Here is a 16551-nt window from a genome sequence, read left to right on the forward strand (position 1 = left end):
TAAGAAATATACTGTCATGATATCATTTTCCAGTCTCAACTAATCAAAATACGCTGATTAGAGACACAAATGACTTTGGGATCCGTCATCCGGAAACCCGTTATCCAGAAAGTTCCAAATAACGGAATGGCTGTCTCCCATAGACTCCATTATAATGAAATAATTATTATTTTTAAAAGCAATTCCCTTTTTCTCTGTAATAATAAAACAGTAGCTTGTACTTGATCCCAACTAAGATATAATTAATCCTTATTGGAAGCAAACCCAGGTTTTATTGGGTTTATTTAATGTTTACATGATTTTTTAGTAGATTTAAGGCACAGAGATCTAAATTACGGAAAGATCCCTTTATTCGGAAAACCCCAGGTCCCGAATATTCTGGATAATAGGTCCCTTACCTGTAATCACATTAGTTAACTTGCAGTGAAGCAGCACAAGAACAGTGACTTTTCAGTTGTGGAACCTTGGGGGTGGGTGGAGGCCATGTTGCCACTATGAAGTGACAAGTTTATATGGGGATTCGTGGGAACTGTGCAAGGCTCCTCCTTGCACAGTTCCCGCGAATCCCCAGCAGCTTTGATGCCTGCCATGGTGAGGAAACACTGTACCAGCCAACATTAATGACTGGAAAACTGGGTCAATTTAGGCCACAATCAAATATGAATTAGTCACACTGCCTGAAATCCATATGCTTTTCAGCACTGTCTGTACATTTCCTGTCTCTAAATCAGGAGCATCCTGCCAAAACAATAACAAGTGTGGCAAAGACAATATTTAAAAACATTTACCAACAGGGTGGTGCAGATATATTAACTTAGGCGCACACACAGAAGGAATGCAGGGGAACTGTGGCATATGCTTGCAGACACTCCCAGTTAAAGGAACAGTAACACCAACTTTTTTAAGTAATTCATATATAATATAATGTTAGCAGGCACCGGTAAAAGCTGTGCGATTACTTCAGAAACACTACTATAGTTTATAGCTATATAGCCATGGGGACAGCCATTCAATAAAAGGCACAGGTTACACAGCGATAATGGATAAAACACCATTGTATTGGACAGAGCTTATATGTTATGTCCTATGTAACCTGTGACTTTTTTCCAGCTTGAATGACTGCCCCATGGCTACACAGCAGCTTATTTATATAAGAGTTTTACCAGTGCAGAGCAACAGTACATTATATTTTAATTACTTTGATACACTTTTGGTTTTTGGCATTACTGTTCAGTATGCTGCTTTAAAGGGATTTTGTCATGATTTAATGTGGTGTAGTTTTTATTTCTAAATTACACTGTTTACATTACAAATAATTTACCATATTTCTTTCCTGAACTAACAAATATAATACAAATAATAATGTCAAGCCCCATGTCACATTTCAAAATGAAATATAAAACAATCTTCAAATTGTCTCAGAATATCACTACCTACATCATACTAAACGTTAACTGAAAGGTAAACACCCCCTTTAAAGGCAAATAAAAAGATACAACCTTCTAAGTGCATATTGGCAATAGTGAGAAATCTCAGGAAGGGCACAACCAGCACTGAATATTGTACTGTCTTGCCTTTCACGGATGATTTCTTTTTTTTTAACCAAACCAAAAAACACTTTGGATTATTAACCCTAAACCTTGGACAGGCCGTAAAATCCACCTGAAAAAAAAATGTAGAAGCCAGAAATCAGAATGGTGTTTTGTTTCATATATAGAGTAACAAGCGATTAAAGGGGTAGCTTACCTTTAAGTTAACTTTTAGTAATGTATAATTTAAATACATTTATAATAATACATAATTCATAATCATCATACTTGTTGTTTTTTTAATTATTTGCTTTCTACTTCTGAATCTTTCCACCTTTTGAACAGGTCACTGATCCCAGGAGCCAAAAGACTATTGCTCGGAGAGGCTCCAATATTATTGTTACTTTATATCAGTGAGCATGTTGGATAAGTTGCAGATCCCCATACAGAACTGATATCGGCTTATTATAGCACAGGTGTGCAACGTAACACAATAAAATACTCCACCTTCTGAGCTTCCCATATTTGCTTGGGCAGTGGCTTAGTGACATTCAGCATATTCTCCTCCGTCATAGAAGTAGGGTAAGAGAAAGCTGAAAGAAAAAAAACATGTCACCATGTCGGCACACTGTTTTATACAATTAGAATTATAAGCACAGAATAATTATGCACGCTAGTCCAATATCATCAGTGTATAATGAAGTAGAATATCTGTGTTAAAGGAAAACTATACCCCCAAAATGAACACTTAAAGGAAAACTATACCCCCCAAACAATGTATGTCTCTATAAAAAGATATTGCATAAAACAGCTCATATGTAAAATCCGTCTTCATGTAAATAAACCATTTTCATAATAATATACTTTTCTAGTAGTATGTGCCATTGGCTAATCATGGTATGTTTGTGAGTACAGTGAATCCTACGATCCCAGGGGGCGGCCCTTATTATTTAAAATGGCAATTTTCTATTTATGATTACCCAATGGCACATACTATATTATTATGAAAATGGTTTATTTACATGAACAGGATTTTACATATGAGCTGTTTTATGCAATATCTTTTTATAGAGACCTACATTGTTTGGGGGGTATAGTTTTCCTTTAAGACGACACATGAATGCTAAAATACAATATGGAATCACTAAATAAAAAATGCCTTGAACAGCAAGACAGAACCTCCTCCAGTACATGATCCCATCTATATGTGCTGTTGTGTAGGATGCAGTCTCATCCCATGTTCATTCATCAGCAACTACATCTGGCATTGACCCACTAGTTATACACAGAATATACGCAAAAATGCTCACAAAGGGGTACAGAAGGCTAAATAAATGGGGTACATTTGCTTTGTGAAAGTAATGGAGACATTGGAATGGTGTGTCTACTGTGCAGCATTTTTCTTTTATAAAAAGTTTTTGAATTGTGCAATTATTAACATTAGATATTTAATTGGTTTAAATAGTCAGGGGCCACATGTGAGTCCTATCATTTATATATGGCCCAAGAACTGATAATTAGATTTAGCAAATATTCACCAGTTAAAGGAAAATTATACCCCCAAAATAAATACTTAAAGGGGGTTGTTCACCTTCCAAACACTTTTTTGGAAGGTGTACAACCCCTTTAAAGCTTCAGTTAAGCTTTAGTTCTCCTTTACCCACTAAGGATACAAGAAGATTATAAGCGAACCAGGACACCTACCAATCTTAAAGCCTTTCTTTAACTTACTACTTGTAAGTATGATCACTGCTAAACTCACTAGGAAATTGGATTGTGGGCTCTTGTGGAACTAAAGCTAGACACCACGGGTGCAATTTCTACTTTTCAATACCCTTTGTTTATAGGGGATTGTATTCCACAGAATGCATATGTATTAAGGTGGCATGCAACAAAAAATGTGGGAGTGAACTTAGAACAACTTTTAGAGTATATGTGGACATTTTACTCATAAGTACTACACTATATTATTTGTCTGTTTTTCCCCCTCAATGGTTTTTACCTTTGAGGTATACAGAAATCTTGAAAAGCTCTAACTGTAACAAGAAGTGTGGAAGTAAAAATGTATAAAAGGGATATAAATTTTCCTTTTATAAACTTTCCCTTGAGCCCCCTTTTATGTTATTCTCTATGCCATATTCTCTATGCTGCCTCGGAGGTCACCTGACCACAAATACTGCAGCTCTAACTGTAACAAGAAGTGTGGAAGTAAAAGACAGAACTTTGTCTGTTAATTGGTTCATGTGACCTAACATGTATGGTTTGTGTGGTTTGTTTGTTTGCACCGTGAATCCTAGGATCCCAGGGGGTGCCTGTTATTTCTTAAAATGGCAATTCTCAATTCGAGATTATCCAATGGCACATACTACTAAAAAAGTATATTTGTAATAATAAAATGTTATTAAGATGAAGTAGGGTTTTACATATGAGCTGTTTTATCCAATATATATTTAGAGACCTACATTGTCAGGGGTATCGTTTTCCTTTAACCAGGGCTTATATTTTGAAGTGAACATATGTGCACATACTATTGGTTTCATATAGTCAGACTCTTTCCAGTAAGATTATGTAGATATCGAATAGTTTTATCAGCTTTACTCAACAATTGCTGCTTTATATTCTAATTTTAATAAAAGTTGGACTGGGTCTAATATGTGAATAGGGTATTCCTGTGTGTAACAGATGTTGCTTGTCTGAGCAAGCAGGGCACTGAAAGATGATAAGGCCACAAAACAAAGAACTTATATGCAAACTGCACCTTCTCCAAAGTTGTTCATTTCACCATCTTGTAAACTTGCTGCAAAGAGAATGAAAATGAAATTAAACGTTGATTAAGCACATTCATACACTTCACTGTGAGGACATTGTGTAGCCCTTATTATTCTAGCTGCATTAGACTAGTAAAAGCCAACTGTTGATTCACTATGATGAGTTACAGGAAAGGGGCAAATGTTTTCTTTGTCAATAAATGCCCAGAACCTTTAAGTTAACTTCTACTATGTTATAGAATGTTTTAATTATATGCCTTCCTTTGTCTAGCTTTCAAATGGGCTGCTTTGTGGTTGCTAGGGTAAGTTGGACCCTAGCAACCAGAAATCTGCTCATGTTCCAAGTCCTGCTGAACAAAAAGCTAAGTAACCACAAAAAACGGACTGTCTATATCATGCTAAAACTTAATTTAAAGGTGAACTGCCCCTTTAATAGCCAAAAGAATAAACTGAAGCAGGGATGTCAAAAATGTGGCTTTATGATTCATGGCTGCGGTTGGCAATAGAATGTTAGGCTGTGCAAATGTGCGACAATGGTTTCACAAAAGGTTAGCTAAAAATAACAGTAGCTGTGCAAAATGCAAATTAAGGCAGATATGAGTAAAAACATGACATCACTAACAGGTTATACTAGAATTTAACACTTGTGCAGAATTCGGAGCCAACACTAGAGGGGGCAAGTGCTAAGAACTTTCCATAGCAACAGGACAGGAACCATAATATATCAAATATTACTACAAATATCTCACCAAAAAAAAAAAAAGGAAATCTTTGAGTGTATGGCTACCTAAGAAGTGCTGATAAGGCACCAGTGATTTTCTTTATCCGTACAGGTATGGGATCTATTATCCAAAAACCTGTTATCCATAAAGCTCCAAATTATGGAAAAGCCATCTTCCATAAGACTCCATTTTATCCAAATAATCCATTTTTAAAAATGATTTCCTTTTCTCTGTAATAATAAAACAGTAGCTTGTACTTGATCCTAACTAAGATACAATTAATCCTTATTGGAAGCAAAACCAGGGTTTATTTAATGTTTACATGATTATCTAGTAGACTTAAGGTATGAAGACCCATATTACAGAAAGATCCATTATCTGGAAACCCCCAGGTATCAGCATTCTGGATTATAGGTCCCATACCTGTACTAAAACAAATTATTTCTGTGCCCATACATTTAAGATGCTAATCTCTCCTCCAGCACCACACTTACCTCTGGGAGAACTGTCTCACACAAACACACACAGTGAAACAAGTTATATTTCTGTTATCTAGGGTGAGTTTATACACATATAATACACAAAAGCCATGAATACTTTGTAAATTATATCCTTATAAACAGTGAGTAGTGATGTCATCAGTTATAAACGGTGAGTAATGATGTCATTTCTGTCACATGACTCACTGAAACTTGTGTATTAAAATAAATAAAGTACCCCCAGTTGCAAAATATGAGGATATTAGAAGTTACCTCGGAGTTATATGACCTTCGGCCGCTTGCTTTTATATGGTCATGAAACTCCTCGGTAACTTATAATATCCTTATATTTTACAAGAGGGGGTACTTTATTCACTATATAATTCACAAGAGGGGTTACTTTATTCACTATATCTCACACTTGGGCATTACTGGATTATACTTCCACACACTGACATTCAATGCCACAAAGACTTTCTCTCACTAGAAAAAGTAAGCGCATATGTTCTATAAAGCTGATTAAGACTGTGTAGTATGCTTGTGCTCCATGTAAATCTTCTCTATACTACAATAGAATGCTTTTCTTGCAGGGAAACATCAAAATTCTAGAAAGCCAAAAATACTGGCTCCCAAAAACCCAACTGGAAAGCTAAGCACACACCTGTCTAGTAAGGCATGTGCTAATGTCATTCAATAGGATTTTTGCATGGCACATACAAAATGTAACAATGCTAAAGAATCTGATCCAGCTTACGGTTTCGTTGCGGGGGTTTTGGGGCGCGCAGCATAGCTTGGTTTCCTCCCATAAAAGCATCTTGCAATTTGCTACTTGAGGCGCTGGTGTGAAGGGCTGAATCAGAATTTGTTCTGAGAAAGAAAGAAATAGGTCACTGAGATAGAGAATACAATCTGTTTGAGAGATTAACTGGAGGGAGGTCAACATGATGCAATAAGACCCCAATGTAAAGCCATTTTCTATATTAATAGATTTCTACTACACAGCCATTTCTAACCAAAAACACTTCCACATTGGGATTCAAACTGTGAATATAATGGTCTCATGATAATCGTATCCATTTACTTTACAGTCTTTGCACTTCTACTGACAACAGAAGCAGACTCACTGAATAACTATTCATGGTTACCATGTTCCATCCCCTTCTCACCAAAAGAATAAGAATAATAAAAGAAGCCATTATAAAAGGAAATAATAAAACACACACATAAACAGTTTCCTTTGTGTATTAGTGTTAAATGAAAAATATAGAACAATAAAAGTTGGGCTAATGGTCGAAAAATGGGGAGCTGCTGCCATCAAGAAGCTTCTTCAGTGATGTATCTGATGGAGATCACATGCTTTTAGCTCAAATATATCCCTCTCTTTATATCTAGCCAACCCTTGAGGAAAACATTAGATGCAACAAAACTATAACTGGCTAAAGGGGTTTTTCACCTTTAAAGGAATAGTTCAGTGTGGAAATAAAAACTGGGTAAATAAATAGGCTGTGCAAAATAAAAAATGTTTCTAATATAGTTAGTTAGCCAAGAATGTAATGTATAAAGGCTGGAGTGAACAGATGTCTAATAAAACAGCCAGAATCCAACTTCCTGCTTTTCAGCTCTATAACTCTGAGTTAGTCAGCGACTTGAAGGGGGGGCCACATGGTACATTTCTGTTCAGTGAGTTTGTAATTGACCCTCAGCATTCAGCTCAGATTCAAAAGCAACAGATATGACCCATGTGGCCCCCACTCAAGTCTCTGATTGGTTACTGCCTGGTAACCAGGGCAACCAGTCAGTGTAAACCAAGAGAGCTGAAAAGTAGTGTTCTGACTGACATGTTCAAATCAAATCACTCCAGCCTTTATACATTACATTTTTGGCTAACTAACTATATTAGAAACATTTTTTATTTTGCACAGCCTTTCTATTTACCCAGTTTTTATTTTTACACTGAACAATTGCTTTAAGACTGCATGTGGCTTGATTCTGGTGTTCATGTCATGCAGTATCATATTGGATTTTTTACAGGCTTTCTGTATAATATAGAGTGATAATCTGAGACAATTTGCAGTTGATTTTCATTTATTTTATTTGTGGCTTTTAAGTTATTTAGCTTTTTTTTCAGCAGCTCTCCAGTTTGCAATTTCAGCAATCTGGTTGCCAGGGTCCCAATTACCCTAGCAACCATGCACTGATGGTAACAATAACCATAAATGTATAGCCTAAGAAGGCATTTGTTTTTGAGATGGGGTCAGTGACCCCCATTTGAAAGCTGGAAAGATTCAGAAGAAGAAGGCAAATAACTCAAACTATAAAAATGTAAAAGTTGCTTAGAATTCACCATACCAAAAGGGTGAAACACACCTTTACAGGATCAATGAATTTGAATTTGCTATACAGCCTGTGTTTTAAGTACAAGTGAAATCTTTTATTTGACAGTAAATGCATAAACATTACAAGAAAAGGACATATTTTGTTAAGCGTTTCCGGAGAATGACACTTGTTGAAGCTTTATCCTCTTCATAACTGAAGGAGCAGGTATTCAGCATCATCCTTCCAGTCCAACAGAAGCAAACTGCTCTCAGTAGCATTCCTTACATAAGGCAATCCCATCTATTCACTAGCAGGATGTGGTACCACAAGGAATACAATTATGCCCTAAAAGGACCGAAATTCTTGGGAGTTTTATCAAATTGCTGCCGAACGTCAACTACATTCAATACCTTACATCAAAAATTGCACTACATGGAATTAAACACACACATGGAGTAATACATACCAAATGGCATTTGAGGCTGAATATGGTTGAGGCGAATGTGCTGGATTGAAAAGCAAGGTTTTTTTTTTGAGATAAAGGATATTTTTTATATATATATAGCAAGAAAAATCTTCAGCTTTTACACTACAAAAAACATGGGAGACTATATGGGCTAGAAAACAAAGATATTCCATCTGAGCAATGGATAGAAATAATTCACCTGTTAAGAGCAGATAAAAGTCTAAATCCTGGCCGTTTCTCTTCGTTCCAAGGTGGCTGCTGCCTTCAGAGACAGAAGTAAAGAAGGGGAGAGGGGACATGTTTGACATCAGTTGTGTAATCCCATTAAAAAAAGACTCAACATCTGCACATTGTGTTGATCTCAGGTAGTTAAGAGTTCTGGCAAGAAAAAGGTACCAGAAAGAAGAGTTAATAAAGAAGAAGAAATGGGAATGATTTGAAAGAGGGTGGCACATAGGACCAATGAAGCTGAGTCCATGTGCTTGATTTGAAGGCGGATGGTTTCAAGTCAGGGAAGAGAATGTTATTGGAGGGTCTTCCAATGCAATGAAGTACATTACAAGCTTCTGCGCTGAAAGGAGAGCGTTAGGCAAGTCTGATATTCATATTAGTAGCAGTGATTAAGGAGAAGGATGTATATTCAACATTGTTTTTCTCATCCAATTTGCCTCTTCTGAAGTCATGGATTGTACAACCATCATACTGAAGCCATCCATTATACAACCAAGATACTGAAGCTAGCCATTTTACAACCATCATACTGATGCTAGCCATTGTACAACCATCATACTGAAGCCATCCATTGAACAAACATCATACTGAAGCTATCCATTGTACAACCATCATTCTGATGCTAGCCATTGTACAACCATCATACTGAAGCCATACATTGTACAACCAAGATACTGAAGCCATCCATTGTACAACCATCATACTGAAGCCATCCATTGAACAAACATCATATTGAAGCGATCCATTGTACAACCATCATACTGAAGCCATACATTGTACAACAATCATACTGAAGCCATCCATTGAACAAACATCATACTGAAGCTATCCATTGTACAACCATCATACTGAAGCTAGCCATTGTACAACCATCATACTGAAGCCATCCATTGTACAACCATCATAATGAAGCTAGCCACTGTACAACCATCATACTGAAGCTAGCCATTATATAACCATCATACTGAAGCCATCCATTGTACAACCATCATACTGAAGCTAGCCATTATACAAACATCATACTGAAACCATCCATTGTACAACCATCATACTGAAGCTAATCACTGTACAACCATTATACTGAAGCTAACCATTGTGTAACCATCATACTGAAACCATCCATTGTACAACCATCATACCTAAGCTAGCCATTGTACAACCATCATACTGAAGCCATCCATTGTACAACCAATATAATGAAGCCATCAATTGTACAACCATCATACTGAAACCATCCATTGTACAACCATCATACTGAAACCATCCATTGTACAACCATCATACTGAAACCATCCATTGTACAACCATCATACTGAAGCCATCCATTGTACAACCATCATACTGAAACCATCCATTGTACAAACATCATACTGAAACCATTCATTGTACAACCATCATACTGAAGCCACCCATTGTACAACCATCATACTGAAGCCACCCATTGTACAACCATCATACTGAAGCCACCCATTGTACAACCATCATACTGAAGCTAGTCACTGTACAACCATCATACTGAAGCTAACCATTGTACAACCATCATGCTGAAGCTAGTCACTGTACAACCATCATACTGAAGCTAGTCACTGTACAACCATCATACTGAAGCTAACCATTGTACAACCATCATAATGAAGCTAGCCATTGTATAACTACCACACCGAATGTCAAAAGGATGCATTTTGCTTCTGAGCTGCATTATCAGTTCCAAGGAAAAGAGCCAAGAGCTTCCAGTGGCCCAAAGCAGTCAACATATGCTTAATGAACTTTAACAGAAGGTTCCAGCACCATCCCTACCTTCCACTTATTTTTCCTGAATTGATTAAAAAAGAACAAAGTGTCTCCATGCTTATCAATGTGGTCTCTTATACTACACACAATGGAAAAGGCAACCAAATTACTACAAATTAAATGTGCTTACAAAAGTGGCTTTTGCCAGAATGAGTGTAAGAAGAGCAACATGATTGAAGAGACCGATTTAATTATTATTATATTATTCATCCAACAGCCTGTTTCAATAGAGAAAAGATCAGTTTAAGCTTAATGAGGGCCTGTCTTTGTAGCAGGGTGATACTAGTAGGCCTGGGGATCTTACAGAAGCACTTTCTTCTTCTGGTGTTGATTTATTTTCTCTGTAAGTTCTTTGGCAAAGACACAGTTTCCAGTGGGAACAAGTGACACTAGGCATTGAGAGCGTGGGACATAGAGCCACTTGTCCAGACCAGTTGCACTACTGACCTCTTCACTGGAAATCATTAGATTGCAAGAGTTCACTTGCCAGGGACACTGGCTTTTACCATCCAGAGCCAGGTAACAGCAGGGATCTTCTATCTTTACTCACATTTAACTCTATGTAGGACCAATTTCCACTAAATGTGTTCAAGTCCCTTAGAAGAGGGAGAGGGCTTACTGTAAAATATCATTTCATTGTACTGAATTATCAGGCTTATGGCATGTCTCCCCAAAAAAACAAAACAGGGTTTGCAAAGACAAGTACCTAAAAGCCCCTGATTCTCGGAGTAAAATGGGAGTTGTTCAAACAGTTCAATAGCTAGGCAAGGCACTTAACATTCAGAAAAGTTTTCTTTATTGTTTGAATACCTGATCAGAACTGATTATTTATACTTATATACACACATGCAACTTGGGTCACAACAATGAAGATACAAAGCAGTAGTAGAAACTGCTATAAGTGGAAAATAAAAATGGCTATAAAATAAGAACAGATGACGGGAAAAGAGAAAAGAAAAAGGAAGGATGGAGAGACATATTATGCAGGAAATATAATAGGGGGAAGGAGAGTGGGGATTCCTGTTTATGTTTTGGTTATTACTTTGATGATTGAATAGAATCTCCCAAACCAACATGCTAGCGTTGGGGACTGCCACAATGAAATTTGGGATATCCTATACATTTGGAGAACAATTAAGAACACCTTTCCCAAAGGCATAAATGTAAGGGCTCAAACTCATTTATAGACCTTATGCATTGCTTTTTCTTTAAGCAGGTAATACCTTTCTGACCTTCCCAATAGTAATGTAAAATATTGTACATAAGAAATACTATTTCACTGGGAAAGAAGATTGTACTTTAGCTATAATTTGTATACTTGACTGACTGTAAGCCTGAGGTAGCAGGTTTTGGGATGCCACTGTAAAGATCTTATAGGCTGTCGACATTGCGAAAGCACTTTAGTAAGAAATCATATATTCTGCACAACTCGCCTCTAGCTTTAAAGAACTAAGAAAGCTCTTCCGACTTCTTGCATTACAATATTTTAGGTTGTGTGCAACACTCCAGACTAGCCCCTGCTCACCCTATTTTTCCCTCAAGTCAACATCAAGCTGCCAAATTGAAGCCACAGTCACCTCTGTACTATACATCCCTGCACACACAAACACATTCCAAGTGTACGGACAGCCTTTGATTTACTAGGAATAAAACTAGAACTCTGGCCAAAGTCAATGAAATTTGGATCTGATGTCTACACAGATGTCTAAGTCCCCGAAGCTACATGTTCAACACCTGGAATGAAAGGACAATAATGCTCTAAGTGCACTGCAGGCTGAATATGCCCTTGTTTTCTTTGATATTATTCGCAAAAGAAAAATCATGTTAGGCATTAGAAAACGATTAAATCTGGAGAATGAAAGAACAGCTGTTAGTGAAAGAAATGATAATCAGAGTGAGTTTGATTCATATAAACATGTAGACACATGTGTGCAAGCCTGATTATATAAACATGGAAATGTAGACTTACTTTCATATCAGTTACAATTTAAACATTTGCCATTGCATGTAGGCAGTGTTGATATAGGTGTTCAAACCTAAACATTTGCATCCATATACATGCAGATTATATATACCCACACTTCTGTAAACATGAACGTTTGTAAGAATAGGCAATTTACCTACTTACAAATAGGAGTGGTCACATATATGAAAATAATGGTGTAAAAGCAATATTAAAACGCGCTCATTTACCAACACTGGGCAAATTTGATATTTTGCAGTAAATCCATAGCAACCAGGGATTAGCTATTTTCAAACCAACTGTCAAAACTGCGACTGGGCAAATTTGTGCCTGGAAAGTAAACCATGCCAATCAGTGTTGATAAAGGAGACGTACCTTGTACAAACTTGAAGTCAAATACAGTAGAACATCTATTTTACGTTTTTCAGGGGACCAGAATAAAATGGTGTCAATTCAGGGAAATTGATAATGCATAATACTGTATATAGGTGGGATCACAAAAGAAAATGATGTAATATGAGGGAAAACTTAAAATGAGGGGATGTAAAATTGAGGTGCCTAGATCACCTGCTTGTGGCACATTTGTATGGATTTCAGAGTGTTGGTGATTTCTTTCATTTTAGATCAGAGTGTACTGATCTCGGAATATTATAAATGACAACCCTCTCTACTAAAAAATGCATATGAATATTCTTATAACTCAAGAGATTTGAGATAAGGCTGTCTAAGCTACTAACAACAGAGAATATTATTACAGAAGATAAAATGAAAGGTCAGTGTACTTACCTTCTCCAGTTATTATCAGGTGGTGGCGAGAGATAAACAGATCCATACGGAGAGCTGTCACAGTGATTAGGAGTTAAGGAAAAGCAGAGGCTTAGCTATAAACTAGGCACGCACCATCACAGTGTCATTCTATTGGAATCACGGTCTAGCCCAGGAGCAGAGAGAGTAACTAAAGGGCCCCTTTTAATGATGGCAGGAGGGCCACTACAAATCATTGGTGCTGCAGAACTGAACGTTCCTGTCAATAATATTACAGTATAATCATTTAAAAACATGAGAGAGCCAGTGCCCCTATCCTGTTGCACAAGCTACATTTCTGCCCCTGTCCTGTTGCACAAGCTACATTTCTGCCCCTGTCCTGTTGCACAAGCTACATTTCTGCCCCTATCCTGTTGCACATGCTACATTTCTGCCCCTATCCTGTTGTACAAGCTACATTTCTGCCCCTGTCCTGTTGCACATGCTACATTTCTGCCCCTATCCTGTTGTACAAGCTACATTTCTGCCCCTATCCTGTTGCACATGCTACATTTCTGCCCCTATCCTGTTGCACAAGCTACATTTCTGCCCCTGTCCTGTTGCACATGCTACATTTCTGCCCCTATCCTGTTGTACAAGCTACATTTCTGCCCCTGTCCTGTTGCACATGCTACATTTCTGCCCCTATCCTGTTGCACATGCTACATTTCTGCCCCTATCCTGTTGTACAAGCTACATTTCTGCCCCTGTCCTGTTGCACATGCTACATTTCTGCCCCTATCCTGTTGCACATGCTACATTTCTGCCCCTATCCTGTTGTACAAGCTACATTTCTGCCCCTGTCCTGTTGCACAAGCTACGTTTCTGCCCCTGTCCTGCTGCACAAGCTACATTTCTGCCCCTGTCCTGTTGCACAAGCTACATTTCGCTACATTTCTGCCCCTGTCCTGTTGCACAAGCTACATTTCTGCCCCTGTCCTGTTGCACAAGCTACATTTCTGCCCCTGTCCTGTTGCACAAGCTACGTTTCTGCCCCTGTCCTGTTGCACAAGCTACATTTCTGCCCCTGTCCTGTTGCACAAGCTACGTTTCTGCCCCTGTCCTGTTGCACAAGCTACAAATCTGCCCCTGTCCTGTTGCACAAGCTACATTTCTGCCCCTATCCTGTTGCACAAGCTACATTTCTGCCCCTGTCCTGTTGCACAGGGGCAGAAATTTAGCTCAGTGTGGTCACATACAAAGTTGCACAATTTGTCAAATCTGGTGCAAAATGGATGTAGAGTGTCACCTGAAGCACGTGTGTATAAAAATGGCTACCAGACACATCAGGGATGGCAGATGCTCCTGTTTTTTTTTCTGGCTGCAAACAACAAATGCATACTGCAAGTTGCTGACAGATTTCTCCTGGTCCAGCTGGCTGATTCCTGCATGAGCAATGCATTACCAACAAACTTACAGACTTGATTGCAGTAGAGAAAAAAATGTAAGGTTGGGGAAGCACATTTACAAACCAGTTTTACTATATATCTTATAAACTGTAAAAGGGATTATAGTATGTATTCACCAGGGAGAATACTCAGCCTGACTGAAGAAATATATCAACTAATAGATCATATTGAAACTGTTAAAGGGGCAGTAAACTTTCTTTTTCATCATGAGTATAAAGAATGGAACTTTTGCTGAACATTTAGTTTTGCCTATTGTTTTAATCATAAAAAGTATGTTTTTTTGTTATTTCTTGGGCTATAACAGGGCAACTGGGAGATGTTTGTTCCTTGTGGGGTAGATCATTACAGTCACAATGTATGGGGAAGGGGTTGTTTACTGGTAATCCAATGATATACGGGTTTGCCCTGTTTAGCTCAAGAAATAACAAAAAACATATATTTTCATGATTAAGACAATAGGTGAAAGCCCTGCTTGTTGCATTCATTTTAAGTGAGGAGTTATACTGCCACGTTATGAAAGATGATCTGGTTTAATGAGTTGGCAATGGCAAACATGAGAGGGAGAACATTAAACCAATGCGTTTGGTGAAAAATAGAATGTAAAGAGCAACTGCAATAAGGTGGTATACTATTTGAAAAATCTTAGGTTAACAATAGCCACACAACAAGCAGTGTAGAACTGCTAATATTATCACAACAAAAAGATTAGTAAATGTAAAGGAAGCAACTATAAAAAAAAATATATATTATTTCTGGTGTATTGTTTGAAGTGAAAAAAACCTAACTAAAAGATAGAGTTTAGAAGGTGAACAAGTTGTTTTAAAGAAATATTTCAGCAGGAGTCATGCAGGCACACCCTGTCCCTGAAGCCTGAGACAGCAGCATGAATCTCATTGTATGGTGTTACACGACAGAGCAGTAATGCTATATATATGTGGCCAGCCAAACATCAACATAAATATATTTTAAGACAGGAGCACCTTGTCATTCAGAAAAGCAATTAGTTCAATAGCGCTGTATGGGTTAACACTTTATGACTTTTATGCTGATTGTGAGGGTTACTATTATTTACGTAAAACAGCTATAGTCTGGTTCAATAGGACACTGAGTCACATAGAATGAAGGACACAACTCAATGAATTGCCTAAAGCTTGTCAGCCAGTCTAGTATCTATCTCAGCTGTGATGTCAGCATTGGGGCAGTAAGAGGACTCACGTGTGTCTGATCAGTCCCCACCCTAGGAATAAAGGAATAACTCCACACATTCAATACAGCCTCTTTCAGTGCTAAATATCTGTGACAAAAGAGTATGTCAGCTCCCACATATTTTAGCAGATACAAATGTTCAGACGAATAGTGTTCTGCATAGAGAGAAGCCAATCACAAAAAGTAAACCATAATTATCGAGGTGAATCTTAATCTGCAGAAGTATTAAATGAGTGGTTCAATTTAAGATTTAAAAGAGAAAAAAGTACCCCACTAGCTTCAAAACTCGCTCAGCAGTCTCTAGTAGTTTAAACCTACCTAATTTAAATAGTCTCAATTGCGTCTACCGCAGGATAAATTTATCTAACAAGGGATCACCTTTTTGTTTGATGGTTCAATTTAAGGTTAACTTTAAGTATGTTATAGAATGGTCAATTTTACGCAATATTTTATAGTTTTTCATGCTTTGCCTGTTTATCCTAAAGCTTTCCAGCTTTCAACTGACCCCATCTAAAAAACAAATACTTTCTAAGGCTACACAATTATTGTTAATGCTAGTTCTTATTACTTTCTAATCACTCCCTCTCCTATTCATATTCCAGTCTCTTACTCAAATCATTGCATGGTTGCTAGGGTAATTTGGAACCTAGCGACCTTACTGCTGAAATTGCAAACTGCAGAGCTGCTGAATAAAAAGCTAAATAACTCACAATTAAAAGAATGAAAACCAATTGCAAATTATCCCAGATTATCACTCTCTACATTATCCTAAAAGTGAACTCAAAGGTGAACCACCCCTTTAATTACCTTTCTGGACCATTGCTTGTAACAGATTCACAAATACAAGGCATAGCATCTGTAATAGCA

The 16551-nt window shown here is 37.5% G+C and overlaps 1 protein-coding gene across 1 annotated transcript in view; it reads right to left on the reverse strand.

Moving 5' to 3' along the window:
* Positions 1 to 1620: 1620 nt before the first annotated feature.
* MGC132236 (uncharacterized protein) overlaps positions 1621 to 16551 on the reverse strand; it is a gene marked incomplete at both ends in the record, with an annotated part of 56483 nt that continues 41552 nt past the window's right edge. Inside the window, 5 exon segments of the mRNA NM_001096345.1 lie at positions 1621 to 2122; positions 4288 to 4326; positions 6253 to 6365; positions 8480 to 8542; positions 13052 to 13113. Of these exon segments, the coding sequence (NP_001089814.1) occupies positions 1995 to 2122; positions 4288 to 4326; positions 6253 to 6365; positions 8480 to 8542; positions 13052 to 13113 (405 nt within the window).

Source organism: Xenopus laevis, chromosome 3L, assembly GCF_017654675.1.
Source record: "Xenopus laevis strain J_2021 chromosome 3L, Xenopus_laevis_v10.1, whole genome shotgun sequence".
NCBI lineage: Eukaryota > Metazoa > Chordata > Amphibia > Anura > Pipidae > Xenopus > Xenopus laevis.